This window comes from Panthera tigris, chromosome D2 (genome assembly GCF_018350195.1).
Source record: "Panthera tigris isolate Pti1 chromosome D2, P.tigris_Pti1_mat1.1, whole genome shotgun sequence".
Classification (NCBI taxonomy): domain Eukaryota; kingdom Metazoa; phylum Chordata; class Mammalia; order Carnivora; family Felidae; genus Panthera; species Panthera tigris.
The window spans coordinates 50,573,613-50,591,680 of NC_056670.1; the positions used below are offsets into that span (position 1 = coordinate 50,573,613).

Here is an 18,068-nt window from a genome sequence, read left to right on the forward strand (position 1 = left end):
AGAGGCAAGGGAGGATGTGGTATATTCAGGAAAAACGGAAACAGCCCCCATACTTTCTGTGACACTCAGGAAGTACACACAGAAAGAGCAAAAGCAGGAGACAGCTAGGATGTCATCTGACGGGGGATGATGTGCCACCAACCACCTTCTCCCCATTATCTACAACATTATGTAAGGTACCAGCTGTTTACCCTTCCTGACTGACCCACTGAACACACACCAGCATGAAGAAATTCAAGTCCCTGACTTGCCTCAAGCAGTGTCTGAACTTAATCATGAAATTGACTTTAGCCCCTATTTCTGGCATCAATGGACAGGTAGGGTGGTTTGGGGGCAGGCTGGCATTCCCTGAAGCCTCATCAAGACCCCACACAGACTCTTCCTGCAGGCAGACTTGATTTACTTATCACTTTCAGAATGAAAGAAGACAGGAGAGTCAAGAAGGGCACCAGTAAGCCCTCCAATTCAAACAGCTCTAACCCCAGGATGATGTCCTGACTGGCTGGCAGAACTCAAGTCCCCACCACAGCCCAGAGCTGGACATGAATAATAGTAATAATAACAATGCTCTCAATCTGTGGGCATTTTATAAGAGGCAAGCCCTCAGCTGAACTCTTCTTGGATATAATCTTATTTATTCCTCATATTAACTCTATGGAGATATTTATATCATTATGAGGAATGAGGTTTAGAGATAAGGTATAGTGACTTATGTAAGGTCACAGGAATCACAGAGACAGAATCTGTATCCTGTCCCATTCTCTGGGACCTTTCCTAACCCAAACTGCCTTATTTTACTCCCAAGTTTACCAGATACATTTATTCATTGAGGAGTATGTTTGCATCCCGCCTGGTCTACATGAGCCTGTAGATGATGAATTAGACACGGTCTTGAGCTAAAGGTTTCTGCTCTAGTAGGATATTCATTAATTCATCCATCCATTCATTCAGCTAATGATTAAGCACCCACTGTGTGCTAGGAATGTTGTAGGTGCAGAAGAAGTAGAAGTAAAAAACAAAGTCAAAGTTCTCGCCCATTGTAATGGAACTTAACACGTGTACTTAAGGAATTATCACTAGGATACAACGCAGCAGCCGCAGAGCTCAAATGTACGTTGCCTGACTCCCAGGTTAAGTAGCTATCAGTGAAACTTCTTGAAAGATCTTTTTCTAGTCACCGTCTCCACGTCTTTCCTCTCATCGTCTCTGCCTCACTCCATCTGGGCTTCCATTCCACTGCTCCATTGAAACTACTCTTCTCAGGATGACTAGGCCTCAAGATCACCAAATTGGCCATTTTTCTGGCCTGGCCTTGCAACACCATGTGACATAGTCGATATTCTGTCTTTTTCAAAATACATTTCCCTTAATTTCCACGATGGCACATTCTCCAGGTGTTCCTCATATTGCACTGACCATCCCTTTTTAAATGTGGCTAACCTCTCCTCTCCTCTTGACCTCTGAATGTTTTCTCTCCCTAAGGCTTGGTATCCAGGCCCCTGTTCCTATCTATTCTCTCCCATCCTATGCCTTTAAATATCACTTACGATGACATCCAAATTTGGATCTCTAGTCCTGAATTCTCTCTGGAACTCTAACCACTTACATCAAAATGTCCACCAAGACCAAACTTATCATCCAAAGTTGGACTCTTGATTTTTACCATCAGTCCTACTACTTTCACAGTCACTAAACCTCATTCCTGTTTACGGACTGGGAAAGTCAGTAAACAGCATCTGTGAAAGCTACTGGGTAGCTTGAGCCCAAAGCACGTCACCCTTCATTCTTCTCTGTCCCTCACTCCCCACGTCCAACCCTGAGTCCTGCAGATGCACCATCAACACCCCTTGCATCCCTCCACTTTTCTCTATCTTCGCCATTACCGATTATCTCTTCTCTTGACTACTGCAGAAGCCTTCCAGTTGGCCTCCCAGCTTGCAGTCTTACCCTTCTCCAATCCATTCTCCGCAAGGTAACCATAGTGAACTATTAAAATTGTAAACGGGATCATGTCACCCTACACTCCAAACTCCGCAATGGATCCGCTGCACGTGGCATAAAATCCAAACTCCGCCTGGCCCAAATCCCAACATAATTCGTGACCACTGCTCTACTTGTGTTTCCTTCCAGGCTTTCCCGTGATCCCCTACTCCAATCACCTGGTCCAAGGCCTTGACCGGCTGCTGCCTTTCCAGAGTGTTCTTCCTCCTGATCTTCACAGAGCCAGCTCCACCACATTACTTACATTTAGTGCATATGTCACCTCTCCAGAAAGGTCTTCCATGAGTACCCACTCTAATCCATACGTTGCTCTGTTTTAATTCTCCATATGGCACATATTACCAATGAATTAGTGTGCTTTTAAAAAACATTTCTGTGTCCTATTTATTCTTGCTAGAATATAAGATCCAAGAGAGAGAGAGAGACCTTATTTGCCTTGTTTAGGATACAGAAGAGTAACTAATGAAGACTGAGTAATCAATAAAGGTTGAAGAAGTGAATAGATGAATCCCCTATGACTCCCACAATAAGAAAAAACAATTGTGATATGTTAAGAAGTTGCTTTTAAGGACTATTGCCTTTGTGACCCAGAAAGGAAGCCAGAGTGGCAGGGGCCAGCAGTATCCCCAAAACAATCAAGTGTGAAAGCACAAGGCAATCTACTTATCACAATGGAAGAATTTTCAAAGACTTCTATTGAGAATATCAGAGACTTTTTCACACCAAACATACAGAACATGTATTCAGGCAACTGGACCAGATAGATTATAGCTGGACTGGAGCACACCATTGAAGTCTCTCAGGTTTAAGCATTAATACTTGCAGTCCCTTGCGAGTGGGTGGTTCTGGTGGATGTTCCAGATGAAAGAACCATTTGGAAGAAAGAAAGCTATCCAGCTACCATTCTCTGAAAGAGCAGAAAATATTATCAGAATGCCCAGAAATATAGAATGTTCAGGAATGTGAATCATAACAGAACCCATGATCAAAGTGAGAATGCAAACCGGCAAAATGGGCCAAAATAAAGCTCCCCACATAGATGCACTGGGAATGTGCCCCCCAGGTCCCCCAGCTGGTCTGTCCCCAGAGGCGGTCAACCTGTGCTTCACTACAACATCGGAAGAGTGAGCATTTAGGTCTGACCCGGGAGCCATCATTTTGCAGCAGTCCTCAGCAAGAATTCTTTAGGCACAGAAAGACTATTCAAAAAACAGACCAGAGTACCTGGGTTTTTATTGACGGAAGCACTCAAACAATCCAATTGTTTGCAACCAGAAGCTAAATGACTCAAACTTCCAAAAAGGTCATCGCTCACAGGGATTGACTGCAAAGCAAAGGTATAAGCTACCTTTTTAAGGGTCCAAATTTTCTGATATGTGAATAAATAATCTTAATTTATGCTCAACTGGACAACCTCTTGAAGATGGGGCCATGTATTTACCCACCTCTGTATCCCCCCCAGTACTTAAATATCTAGTAGACAAATAACAAGGGTTTGCCTATTAAAGAAATCTCAGCTCCACCATCTCCTCTAGCTTGCTCATGCATCCTCTCTCTCCTCTCTTCCTCTCTCTCTCTCTCTCCCTCTCTCTCTCTCTCTCTCTCTCTCTCTCACACACACACACACACACACACACACACACCTGGCTCTCTATTAGGACCTGCTGCTCAAGAGTCCATCTTAAACCTGTGAAGAAGCAGATCCTGATATTCCGTAATGACTTACCCTAACCCCAACCCAAAAGCTAACAGATGGCCTGGAGTGGAGACGTCCTGGATCAGCAACGGAGGAGAGGGTGCCAAAACACACCTGGCCCCTAGGATATTAGGTGAGAGGCTCTGCACTTAGGCTAACATAATTACTGTCATCGCTGTCCTCTGTGGAAGTCAGCAGAAACTATCTAGTGCTTGATGATATTCCAAAGGCAACACCCTTCGGGCCCAAAAGACCTAAGTCAGTCATTTTCCCAGCCAACTGTGATCCCACTACTTTCTTCTTGTGTGCTCTTGGGCAAGGTATTTAACCTCTATGAGCCTCCCTTTGCTCATCACACAGGTGGCCAGAATGAGAGTGCCCCCGGAGTGGTCATGGGGATGAGATGAGATGAATTACATGAAGCCCCCAGCAGCGGACCGGGCCCACAGTGTGCACTCAACAAATAATATCGCAACAGCCAGTTACTGTGCTCTGCTACTTGGGAAGCATCTTCCTGCCTGATACCTGTCGCTCTCCTTCTGGGATGTGTGAGCTTGGCTGCAAATGTGTCTTTCGGCTGAAAGAAAAAGTCTCTGGGATTTTCATTCAATTTTGCCTGCATTTCCGTCTGCTTCATGGCACAACAATGGTGATAATAAAGACACAATCCGTGGCTCGAAACTGGTAAGGATTCATATCACTAGGGCTTTGTTAAAGTCAGTGTTCTGCATATGTATGGAGAGCAGAGAGTGACTCACCAGCCTACTACACCCGGATAGGACAACCCATTGGGGCTATCCCACTGCCTCCGTACCACTTCTGTTCCAGCAATCTCCAGACCCTAACTTGGTTTCCCAAGGAAACTTCTACGTTATCACCAAGAAGGTGTCACAGAATGCTGGAGAATAAGAAGTCAAGGTCTGCCGGACCTTTGAGAATATGAGATACCCAACCTTCTCAACTCAACCCACCATGATTAACTAAACACTTACCATGTGCTAAGTACTATGCTGGGGATGGGGACACAGTCTCCAACAGGACATCCTGCCATGCGGAGTGTATGGATGATTGATCCCACAAATCATGTGTTCATTACAGTTAATTTCACAAACCATTCCTTACAAATTAAGGTGTTAGTAAGAAAAAATGCGGATAGTAAGAAAAAAAGACTGTTTAGACAATCTGGAGATTCTAGGAAACTTGCATGGGACAGTAACATCTAATCAAGGACCTGTCTGAAAAGTGGTAAAAATTAGCCAGCCAAAGAGGTAGAACAGTGTGGGGGGAGGAGGCAGGGGGTACAATAAAAAGACCTGTGAAGGCCCTGAACATCAAAATGTCAAGGAATAGGAGGAAAAAACCAAAAAGGTTGCCTGAATATTCAGGACTTGGGGGAGATAGGTAGGTAGGTAGGTAGGTAGATAGGGAGACAGACAGATGGGTAGAAAATGGAATTGAATCAAATCTTGGGCAAAAGTTGGCAGACTGCAGCAGGTCACATGTGGCCTGCCTGTTTTTGTATAGCAACCCCAGCTAAGAATGGTTTTTATATGTTTAAAAAGTTGAACAAATAAGAAGGAAGAATATTTAATGAGATGTGAAAATTACATGAAACTCAAATTTCAGTACCCATAAGTAAAGTTTTATTAGCACACAGCCACTCCCATTCATCTACAAATTGTCTATGTTCAAACTACAGTGGCAGAGTAGTTACAACGGGGACCACATGGCACACAAGCCTAAAATATTTATGGAAATATTTATCTAGCCTTTTACAGAAAAATGTTTATCAACCCCTAATCTAGTGAACTAAGGCAGAGGTCAAATTGTATAATCTTTTAGGTCACATTAAACATTCAGGACCTTATCTCAAGAGTAGGGGAACTCATTAACCCATTAAAGAAGCAAGAAAACACCATCATGGAGTAGTGCCCAAACCCGTCTGCACATTGGACTAGCCTGGAGCTTCCAAAATAGGGGTGCATGAGTCCTACCCCCTGAGACTGTGCATTAGTTGGGCTTATGATGCCCTGGGTGTGCGCTGTGGAATTTTCTGAAGATTCCTAGGTGATTCTAAAGTGCAGGTAAGCTCGGGAACCACAAATAAAATCACATTTGCTTTTTCATTTTTTTTTTTACTTTTTAGTTATTTCCCATTTATTTATTTTGAAAGACACAGAGAGAAAAGGAGAGGCAGATACGGAGAGAGAGGATCCCGAGCAGGCCCCACACTCAGCATGGAGCCCAATGTGGGGCTTGATCTCAAGGCTGTGAGATCATGACCCAAACAGAAATCAAGAGTCAGATGCTCAACCGACTGCGCCACCCAGACCCCCCTACATTTGCCTTTTTAAATTTTTTTAATGTTTACTTATTTTTGAGAGAGAGAGAGAGAAAGACAGAGCATGAGAAGGGAAGGAACAGAGAAAGAGGGAGATGCAGAATCTGAAGCAGCACAAGCCTGACATGGGGCTAGAACTCATGGACCATGAGATCATGACCTGAGCTCAAGTTGGACGCTCAACTGACTGAGCCACTCAGGTGCCCCCCTGCATTTGCCTTTTTAAAAGATCATCCTAACTCAGGGGTTCTCCATCTGGCTACACATGAGAATCACCTGGGTGGTATCTTCAAACATACTGCTGGCCAGGCCCACCCAGACCAATTAAATCAGGATCTCTCTCTCCAAGAATTGCTAGTTTTTTAATTGCCCAGGTGACTCTAATCTTTAGCTGGGGTTACACATGCTGCATTAACATGGGGCAGTAGATACAGGGAGCCCCCTGGGAGGCTACATTGAGTGGTCCATATGAAAGATGATAGAGGCTTGGGTTGAGTTCCTGGAGATGCCAGTGGGGAGAAGGAAAGTGAAAGGATAATCAGCAGGACTTGGTGATTGGATGGTGAGAGTGGGGGGCTGAATGGGAAGTTTCAAAGATGGTACCCAAATGTCTAGCAAAGCAAATGGGTACAGACTGATGTCACCAATTGGGCTGGGGGCACTGGAAGAAGAACAAGTTTGGGGGGTGAGAGCATTAGCTCTGTTCTGACATATTGAGAGGGAGGGGCCTATGATGGAGTTAGTCAGACTGAGGCTATAAGGGAGGCTAGAGTTAAATCATAAAGGGCCTTGACTGTTCTCCTCATGCAGCAAGAAATGGCTACAGTGATATAGGGGAACCCATGGGGTAGACACTGTTCCTCCCACACAGAAGGTGTGTGTTCCCTTAGCTTCCTCATCTACAGAATGGGATTAAAAATGCTCACACTCTCTCTTGTTCATCTTCGGCCAGCAGAGACATTCAGTGACAGACACTAAATAAATACGCTTACCGACACTCACTAAACACCCTTGCTGTGAAGATTAAATGAGATATTATATGTCAAGTCTCCAGGAATTTATGTAGCACAAAAGGCTCTCAAAAATGGTAGTTGTTATTCCTACAGGGTTTCCAAAAAAGAATGGTACTGTGATACCCTCAATGATGTTTTACCATGTATACATGTGGACATCCATGGGAAGGACAAGCGAGTGGGGTAAGAAACTGGCACCTTCAGCAGCTGTGAGAGACAACATAATGGTATCTGTTCACCCATTACTAAGAAGTCAGGATTCTAGCAACCCTGTGGAATCCACAGCCCTCCAGAGTCCAGGCTACCCTTCCAGCATGCTGTTCCTCCTTCCCCAGTGTGGCCCTCTGTCGACCAAGATGACAGCGAGACCTCCAGTCACCATACTTAAATTCCAGGAGACAAGATGGAAGCAAAGACAAACAAAAAGAGGAAGAAGGCCCACACCAAATGTCTTGAAAGAAGTTTCCAAGAAGCTGAAACACAATACTTCTACTAACATCTCTGGAGTCAAAATTTGGTAACATGGCCACACCTAGCTGCAGGGGAGATGAGAAAATGTAGACTTTATCATGGGCAGCCATATTCCCAGGTGAAAACAGGAATTCCTGTAACTGAGGAGGAAGGGGGTGACGGGCGTCAAGCAAAGGCAACCAGCAGCATCTGCCACAAGCAGACTTGGGCTTTTCCTCACGTGGATGCCTTCTGGCTCCCTCTCTGTAAGTTCACTCACAGACTGATTCACTGCCTCCAGCCTCTTGGCATCTGCTGTTCCCCTTGCCTGGAAACTCTCCTGCCCTTCGATCACCAGTGTAATTCAACATTTCTCCTGAGACCTCGGTCAGGATTTAAGTCCATCTCGGCCATACCTAAACTTCTACTCTTTTCCTTAAATATATTTACATGGGGCGCCTGGGTGATTCAACTGGTTAAGCGTCCAACTTCGGCTCAGTTGGTGAGTTCGAGCCCCACATTGGGCTTTCTGCCATCAGCCCAGAGCCCCCTTTGGAACCTCTATTCCTCTCTCTCTCTCTCTCTCTCTCTCTCTGCCCCTCCCCCACTTGTGTGTGCATGCGCATGCTCTCTCTCAATCAAAAATTAATGAACATTTTTTAAAAAGTAGTTTATGGGAATTGTCACTCACAAAAGAGAGGAAGACCTGCTTAATCTCCTCCCTCTCACCCTTTCGTAGCAAAGGAAGAAGAGGATTCTATCAACTCATAAAGTGTATCTACAAGCTGAAAATTAATTTAGAGATGAGCAAGGATGACTTCTTCAAAAAAAAAAAAAAAAAAAAGGCAATCCAGAGAAGCCAGAACGCACCCTGTGCTGCTGATCGTAGCAGAATTAAAGCCAAGAGCACAACTCACATCGTCAAAGTGAATGAGTCACAGTACCTGGCGAGGAAGCAAGACTCCAGCCAGACCCCAGTCAGAACTAAGGGTTATGGCTCCTGCAAATACAGATGAGTTCCTTTAACTGTTAACAGCCCAAAGATGACCCCTGCCCTCACACACGAAGCTAAAAAAAGGAATGGTTGCTGACAGCACTGGAACAGTAACTGCACCGGCTCAGATTAACCATCCATCTGATGTAAATCCAGATACACCTCACAAGATGTCGTCAAATAAATCCTTTTGCCCTTTTGATTATAAAACAAAAGGTACATGCAGGAAATCACCTAGAACATACATGGATGCTTTTACAGTAATTTTAAAAATGAACACTCATGTAATTACCACTACAGTCAAGACATAAAACATGATAGCACTTCAGAAGCATGCCCAGAAGTAATCACTCTCCTAGTTCTCATGATATATAGTTCTTTCCTTTCCTTTATAAAATTTCCACTTACGTAGGTCTCTAAGCAGGGTTGTTTGTTTCAAATTTTTATCATAATGGAATCGCGTTATACGTGTTCTTTGGGACTCTGCCGCTTCTGCTCATCATTGTGTTTGTGGCCCCAAAGTATTTATGGATGAAATGACATGACATTGAAAATTTGATTTAAAATACTGTGAAGATTGGAGGAGCTGCAAAGGATATGTTGAATAAATTGGCCATAAATTGATCACTGTTGAAGCCAGGCAATGGACACATTAGATTCTTCATACTATACCCTTCACTTTTAAATATGTTTCAAATTTTTATAACCAAATATTGTTTAAGTTACTTTGTGAGATTTGTTTTAACCAGTTTGTTCATTTCCATTACCATATGGTAATGGTTCTCTAAGGAGGGCGCCCAACGCAGGAGCCTCAGAATCATCTGGGAATTTGCTTGAAATGCAAATTATTTGGCTCCCCCCAGACTTACTGAATTAGAAACTCTTGGGGTAGGACCCAGCAGTCTGTGTTTTAATAAGCTCTCCAGATAGTTCTGATACATGCTCAAGTTGGATAACCACTACTGAATAGTATTCTATTGTGTAAATGTAGCACAATTTATTTATCCATTCTATTATTGATACACATATATATTATTTCAAGTTTTAGGATTCCAAGTTTGTGGATATTACAAATATTCCTGTACAAGACTTTTGGTGACAAGAATCTCTTTGATACATACCTCACGGTAAAATAGCAAAATCATAGGGTGCATGTATGTTCAACCACACACAATAATGCCAAACTATGTTCGAGATGATTTACCAATTCACCATCCTACTAGTAATGTACGGAAGTGCCCTTCGTTCTACATCCTTGCCAACACTTAGTATTTTTCAGAGATTTTAATGGTTGCCCTTCTGGAGCATTAAACGCTTTTAAGCTTCCCAACTTGGGATAAAAAAATACATATTAGGGAACAGATATATTAGGAACTAGAACTCCAGACATGAAATCATAGTTTTGCAAATATGTTAGTTGGTGGGTTTGCATGGAATGGGCCTGATGGAGAAACTGAAAAGATCAGTGGGACTATACTTTGCAAAGCAACATGGACTCTGGTACAAACTGTCATTGATAAGTGAGGCAGAAACAAAGCAGAGACCTTATGGATGTGCTGAACACTTTCCATTTTATTCCCAGTGAAATGAAAAGCCAATGAAAGGTTTTCAGAAGAGCAATTCACATAATTGTACTCTGTATTTGTATATATTTAAAATATCTCAGGCACACATCCACTTCTAGCTATGATGAAGCTACTTGATGCTTCAGACCAATGCTTCTGCTGAAACAACTAAAAAAGCTTGATAAAGCACAAAGACACACACACACACACACACACACACACACACACACACACACATACACACACCCCTGCTTGTAGCCACCACAGAATTCTTGAGACAACCAGGAATTAAGGAAAACAAAATAATCCTGGAGAAAACAGAACCACAGAGCAGTGAGTCAAAATCCTGCAGGCACTCTTTCCCTTGAGACATTTGCCAAAACTAGGTGAGGGAAAGGGGCTGAGGATCCAGGCAAAAAACCTCAGCAGAGCTGCTTGTGAAGAGTCAACAATGTCAGAAGACATATTGGTAATCTCTTGAGGACAGAAAGACAAAATTAAAGACCTCAGAGGCCAACATCCCAGTAATAAGGAAGGGGCAGAAAACTAAGCCCAACACTTGGCTGGTATTCCCCTCAAGACATTGGTTGCATTCTGAAGTTGTATAGGGCAGGAGGCTAAGAAGCCAAGGAAGAAGGCTTTCCTTTTCCCAAAAGGCTTTCAGTGGGAGTTTTAGCAATCTACAGTGCTGAGGACAGAATAGAGTACTGAACAAGCCAGGGGGAGAAGTCACTGGGAACACCCCCTGCTCTCAGCTGAAATCCCAAGAAGGCTACATCCCAGAAAGAGGCATCAGCCAGTGGCAGACAGAACTCTATCAACACTAACACACAGTCTATAGTAACACAAACCCTAATTGGATTACAATAATCATTCCACCAATATGCCTGCCTACCAGCTATTTTCTCTGGAGGAAAATAACATCATCTACAGCATCTATAATTCTTCATAAAAAATGTTGAGTGTATAATCAAATTACTAGGCATGCCAAGACATAGACCCAAAATCCAGAGTTAAAAAACTGAAACAGATCACACACAAAGCAACCACAAGTGATTCAGATACTGGAATTAGTATAAAAAGAGCCTATGTATACTCAAGAATGTAATAACAAGAAGGAGAAATTACATGAAAAGGCAGAGAATTCAAATCAACAAAAAAGATCAAATACAGAAAAAAAAAAGAATCAAATGAAATTTCTAGGAGTGTGAAATTAATAACTGAATGCTGACCAACAGATTAGACATACCAGAAGAGATGATTAATAAATTGGAAGGCAGGTCAAAACTTTTGTAAAAATGAAGCACAGAGGAAAATGGAAAATGGAAAATAGAGTGTAAGAGACATGTGTGATAAGAGTAAAAGTTCCAAATTATGTAAATTTGAGACACAGAAGAAGAGAGAAAGAATGAGACAGCAAAATTATTTAAAAAGATAATATCCAACTGATTGGAGATATCAATGCAGAAGTACAAAAATTACTAAGAACCTCACCCAGAGCTGACAGCAAATAAACAGCAAAAATTAATCAATAATGCCAGACCTGGGAACAGCACAGAAAAACTAATAAAAACTAAAGACAAAGAGAAAATCCTAAAACAGCCAGAAGAAAAAAAGACACACTATCTTCAAAGGAATAATAATAATGTTGGTTAATGGCTGATTTTTCAACAGAAATGATGGAAGCCTGAAGACAATGGAATGATGTTTTAAAGTGCTAAAAAAAACCCTCAAATATAGAATTACATACTCGGAGAAAATGTCATTCAAAAATGATGGCAAAATTAAGGCATTTTCAAATAAGTAAAATCTGAGAGGACTTAGTACCAGCAAGCTGTCATTTAAAAAAAATGCAAATGAGGGGTGCCTGGATGGCTCAGTCGGTTGGGAGACTGACTTTGGCTCAGGTCATGATCTCGCAGCTCCTGAGTTCGAGCCCCACATTGGGTTCTGTGCTGACAGCTCGGAGCCTGGATCCTATTTCAGATTCTGTGTCTCCCTCTCTCTCTGCCCCTCCTCCGCTCGTATTCTGTCTCTGTCTCTCTCAAAAATAAACAAACATTAAAAAATTAATTAATTAATTAATTAATTTAAAAAATTCTAATGAAAGTTTAACTGGGCAGAAGAAAATGATCCCAGATAAAAACACGGTAATGTAGAGCAAAGCAAAGCTAAACATGTGGGTAAATAAGAGTGGCTATTAACTGTTTAAAATAACAAAAATAATAGATTAGATCTTTTAAATATGTAGATTAAAATGCATGACGACAAGAACACAAAAGATGTAAGGGGATAAATAAAATACAATAAGGTACATTACTATACAGCATAATATTTATCCAAAAGAAATGTAAACATGTCCACAAAATGACATGCGTATAAATAAATGTTTACAGTGGCACTATTAGTAATAACCAGAAACTAGAAACAATTCAAATGTCTATCTACAGGTGAATTGATAAGCAAGATAACTGGGATACTACTCACCAAATAAATAAAATACTGACAGACTAAAATCTATGGATGAATCACACATATACTGAGCAAAAGAAGCCAGAATTAAGAGTATATTCTCTATATAGGGGCTCCTGGGTGGCTCAGTCGGTTAAGCGTCTGACTTTAACTCAGGTCATGATCCCTCGCGGTTCATGAGTTCGAGCACCACGTCAGGCTCTGTGCTGACAGCTCAGAGCCTGGAGCCTGCTTCGGATTCTGTGTCTCCCTTTCTATCTGCCCCTCCCCTGCTTGCCCTCTGTCTCTGTCTCTATCTCTCAAAAATAAATAAACATTAAAAAAACTTTTTTTAAGAGTACATACTCTACTATTCCCTTTATATGAGGTTCTAACCAAGTAAAACTCATTCATGATGCTAAACAGTCAGGACAACAGTCATCCTCAGGAGCAGCAGAAACTGGAAAGGGGCAGAAGGTTGTAATATTCAATTTCTTGATCTAGTGGCAGACGACACTAAGGGGTTCACTTTGTAGAAACTCAGCACACTCTATGCTTAGGCTTATTCATTTCCCATATGTATTTCCAAAAGACATTTAAAAATGTATTTCGGACATACAGAAAGTTATACAAAGAAAAACAATACTGTATCAACCATTAGAATTAGAAACAAAACATTACCAGTATAGTTCCGTGAGCTAGTCCCTCATGACACCTCCATCCACCCCACCAGAGATAACCACTCTCATGAATTTGGTGTTCTCCATTCCTCTGCACTATTTTTTCCTTTATTCCTTAGATAAGCTCACCTAAACAACATATAGAACTGTTTTGCGGGGCGCCTGGGTGGCTCAGTTGGTTGAGGGCCCACTTCGGCTCAGGTCACGATCTCGCGGTCTGTGAGTTCGAGCCCCGCATCGGGCCCCTGTGCTGACAGCTCAGAGCCCGGAGCCTGTTTCAGATTCTGTGTCTCCCTCTCTCTGACCCTCCCCCATTCATGCTCTGTCTCTCTCTGTCTCAAAAATAAATAAACGTTAAAAAAAAAAAAGAACTGTTTTGCATGTTTTTGAACTATATATAAAATATAATGTGATTTCTATTTTTAAAAGATCATTCTAATAGGGGTACAAGGGAACTTTCTGAAATTATAAAAATATTCTACATCCTGGCTGGAGTGTTGGCTACATGGGTACAGACATTTGTCAAAACTCATCAGACTATGCATTTATTATCTTTGCATTTCACTACATGTAAATGTTATCTCACTTAGAATCAATTTTTTTTTAAACAATTTTTTTAATAAAGAGATCATTCTAGCTTCTTTATGGGCAATGGATGCAGGGTGGACAGAAGTGAAGCTAGGAAGGCGAGTTAAAATATTCCAGTAGACCTGATAAGTGTCAAACTTACCTACCTGAGGAGGAAGGAAACAAAGACAGGTTGTGGGCACAGTTCTTTGAGCAGCTTAACTCCAGTTACTGGAGGGAGAAGTGAGGCCAAAAGAAAATAGAAGATCAAGCTTGGCCCATTGAGAGAAAACACTGAAGACAAGAGAGGAGGGATCAAGGAAGGAACAAAATCCTCGGGGTAAAAGGAGATGGGAAGATGTGAGGTGTAGGTGGTTTGGCCTTGGCCGGGACACAATATCATCTCATTTTTTAACTGGACAGAAATAAAAACAGGTACAGATATAACATGAAAGACTGTTTGGTAGTGGAAGGATTACAGCGTTCCCATCCAATGACTGTTACTTTTTCAACGATCATGAATCATTCATTATCTGAAGAGGATGGGGAAGGGAATGCAGCCACCTAAGAAGAATGGCATGAAATTGCATTGGAAAAGGCTAGAAAAGCATCCAGGTAAGGTGGGGTGTGGCTAAGAAAAATCAAAGGCTCCATTTTGGATAAGTGAAATGCTCAATAGATAGCCAAACTCTTGCAATACAGTAAGAGCTCAAAAGCAAGATTATTATTCATCTTTAATTATGCTGCACAAAGCACACTGTAACCTAACCTTGAACTCAAGATGGAATGAATAAATGAAGACTAAAATTTTTCATATTTTCTTAGCACATTTTTGTATCATTGGTCATATTCTACAATGGAACTGAAGAAAACAACCTCTTTAGAAAGAATTCACCTTAGGGGCACCTGTGTGGCTCAGTTGATTAAGCATCCGACACTTTACTTGGGCTCAGGTCATGATCTCACTGTTGTGGGATCGAGCCCCAAGCCAGGCTCTGTGCTGATAGCGTGGAGCCTGCTTAGGATTCTTTCTCTCTCTCTCTCTCTCTCTCTCTCTCTCTCTCTCTCTCTCTCTCTCTCTCCCCTTCTCTCTCTGTCCCTCCTCCACCCCTGCACTAGCTCTCTGTCTCTCTCAAAATAAATAAACTTTACAAAAGAAAAAAAGAAATAATTCACCTTAGACATCAAACACATTTTCTTTTTTCTCATTTTTTTAAATTTATTTTTTATTTCTTTTTTTTATTTTTTCTCATTTTTATTTCTGTGTGTTCTTGGAAGAAAAGCAATCTGTGTCTTCTTCCAGTGTTAAGTTATTCATTCATCTAAAAAAATGACATGTTCCTCCACTGAAATAATTTTTAAGCAGAATTCACCAATGGGACACTTCTTATAGGAGGAAATAAGGAGACAGAATCTATATCCCTATGTAATATCACAATTTGTGACAATTGTAAGGATATACGTGACAAAGAAATTAGAAGCTCTTGCCAAGAAGGATTAACCTCTCTGTATCTGAGACATGCCTGCTGCTTGCTGGTAAGTCACATGTGCACACTGAGTGAAGAAAGCCTTTGGCTCATATATAGGAACCTCAGGGTCGTCCCAAGCCAAACCTGAACGTGCCCAGCAGAACAGAAGCACTGGCCGTGTTAGGACACGAGTTAGTATCAATTATGAAATGAAAAAATTATAAATGTACTTCTTGCACCATAAATTAATATTTGTTGCATTACACTAAATTCCATTTAAAAGGACTGCATTCATGCAAGAAGCTCAGACAGGCTTAGCGGTCCAATTTTTATGCTTACAATTCATGTATATACTTACTATGTATATTGAGTGCACTCTCCTAGTTCCTGTTGCCACAGCCAGACTGTGAGTGCATATGTTTTTGTCATTCTTAACTACAGTAATTCAGAACTTCAGCTGTCAAGTTTAGAGCTAATATTCTTATATATGCTGTTCACGCACTACTCTAAAAACTAACTCCTTGTTTGCTGTCGGAGGCTCCAACCTAGCATGATATAGAAAATGGCAGGATCAATTTTTTTAAAATAACCTAGATCTTTAAACGCAGATACAATATATATTTTTTTCTTGAAAATATCCCCTTTCCTATCATTCCCTTTCTTCAGTAATTCTAAACCCTGGTCAAGCAGTAAAATAGGAGAACATGTTAAACATCAACAAACCACAAATAGCAGTGTTTACAGGGAGGAAAAGGAAGAAAACCTCAGTTTCGTGCTACACCATCCTTTGAGGCACTGTCATTTTAAATGTGGAGCCACCAATTATTTCTTCTGTGCTGAAAGGTTTACACATTTAAAGGTTCTGTACGTCCACAAAGAAAATAAGCAATCATTTCTCTGTATCATTAAACACAACAGGATGCCAGCCCTGTGCTAGTTTTAAAACATCAGAATTATGTGGGTGAATATTAAGGTTTAATATTTCAGTTTCAAGAGAAACACAGTGTTATTGTGTGGCCAAAGAGCACTGGGACCATACTTCAAGCTGTCAGTTGCACTGTATTTCTAGGACCAAAGATGCTCCACTGCAGAATTCTGTAATCCTAGAGTCTGAAGAAACCCTGGGGTCTCCAAGCCCGATCCCACAACCAGGACAGGAATTTTTCCCCCAGCATCTCTGACAGATGGTCAGCCTCTGTTTCAATTACTCCACTGGGGAGTTCTCAAGAGAAGACTCCCAAGAGATATGATGAAGGGCTAGAACCAACCATTCAGATACAGAGTTAGGCTCCAGTCGGCACGCCTGCAGGATACAGACAGCGATGCCAAACACTAAAATCAGACTTCCAAAAGCATGAGATTCAGAATCAGCAATCATAGGAGTGCAACGTTCCGACATGTAGAACCCCCAATTCTGGAACCATCCTCAGTTCCTTCACTGGCCCTGGGGAGCAGCTCCCAAAATCAGGAAACAAGGAGGCTTTCAACGACTGATTTCTTAAAGTAAGAAATGACACTTCCAGGCTCACAGCAAGGGTTTGTCAAGTTCAGAGAGGATCAAATCCCTTCCGTCTGAAAACCAAGCCAAGGGACCCCCTGGTGGAACTGCTAATGCTTAAAATACTTTAACTTTGGTCTTAAAATCCTCACTACAGTAAACTAGAACATTTTGGACTCTTCTTTTAAAGGTGTATATAGGCTATGCTGTAACTGAAGTTGCTCCGTTGGTGTAGGGTTGGTGTGTGGGGGTTGATATTTTAGGCGCAGCCCTTCATCCCTCCGAGGGGTCTGGCTTATCCTCCTAAGAAAGGCAAGCGCCGGGGGAAGGGGGGGAGCAGCCCGCACATCCCCAGGCGGACCCCGGGACCGGGCGGCCCGGCCCTTACCTTACCTGTCGATGCTGATCACGCACAGGGTCATGATCGAGGCCGTGCAGCACATGACGTCCATGGCGATGAAGACGTTGCAGAAGAAGTGGCCAAAGATCCACTTGCCCCCGATGAGGTCGGTGACGCTGACGAAGGGCATGACCGCCACGGCCACCGAGAGGTCGGCCAGCGCCAGGGACACGATCAGGTAGTTGGAGGGCTGGCGGAGCTTCTTGACGAAGCACACCGAGATCACCACCAGGCAGTTGCCGGCGATCGTCAGCAGCGTGATGAGCGTCAGGATGGAACCGATCACAACTTTCTCGGCTCTGCCGTAGTTGATCTGCTCCCAGCAGCCGGAGGCATTGTCCGGCGGCGCGTCCCAGGTGGGCACCGGGCTGGCGGTCACCTCTGGGACCCCACGCAGCAGGTGAGGCGCCCAGGAGCCCGCGACCGGGCCGGCGCCGTCGGGGCTCAGGTCCGGCAGCCCGCGCCCCACCTCCGGCAGGAGCAAAGAGCGGAGGTGCCCGTAGAGGTCCGGGCGGCCGCTGCTGTTAACGTCCATCATCGTGCCGCTGTGCGCTGCTGCCCATGGAGCCGGCGCCCCCGCCACGCGCTCCGGCCACCGGCCCGGGGGCTTCACCTCGCCGGTTCCGCTCCGCCCGGCGCAGCCATGGGGCCGGCGCCGGCCGCTGGGGGGCGCCTCGGCTCGGCCTCGCGGCCCCGCACGTCCCGGGCCCCCAGCCGCTGCGGACCACGCGGGAGCGCGGCCGCGCCGAGTCTCCCTGCGGGAGGCGCCTCCGGCACCGACGGACGCCCGGGACGCGCGGCTCGCGGGCCGGTGGGCACGGCTCGGCTGGCCGCCCCGCAGCCCGCAGCCCGCAGCAGCCGCGCGCCTCGGCCGAGCGCGCCCGGGAGGCAGCGGCAGAAGTTGCGGAGTGCGCCCCGCCCCTCGCGCCCGCCGCCGCCGCCG

The 18,068-nt window shown here is 43.5% G+C and overlaps 1 protein-coding gene across 26 annotated transcripts in view; it reads right to left on the reverse strand.

The window, feature by feature from the left end:
- Positions 1–17,713, reverse strand: part of HTR7 (5-hydroxytryptamine receptor 7) — a 154,391-nt gene extending 136,678 nt beyond the window's left edge. For all 26 annotated transcript variants that reach the window (XM_042960412.1, XM_042960430.1, XM_042960431.1 and 23 more), the window contains exon 1: positions 17,119–17,713. In XM_042960412.1, the coding sequence (XP_042816346.1) occupies positions 17,119–17,663 (545 nt within the window). In that variant the 5' untranslated portion in view covers positions 17,664–17,713. The remainder of the gene's footprint in view (positions 1–17,118) is intronic.
- Between the last annotated feature and the right edge of the window lie 355 nt (positions 17,714–18,068).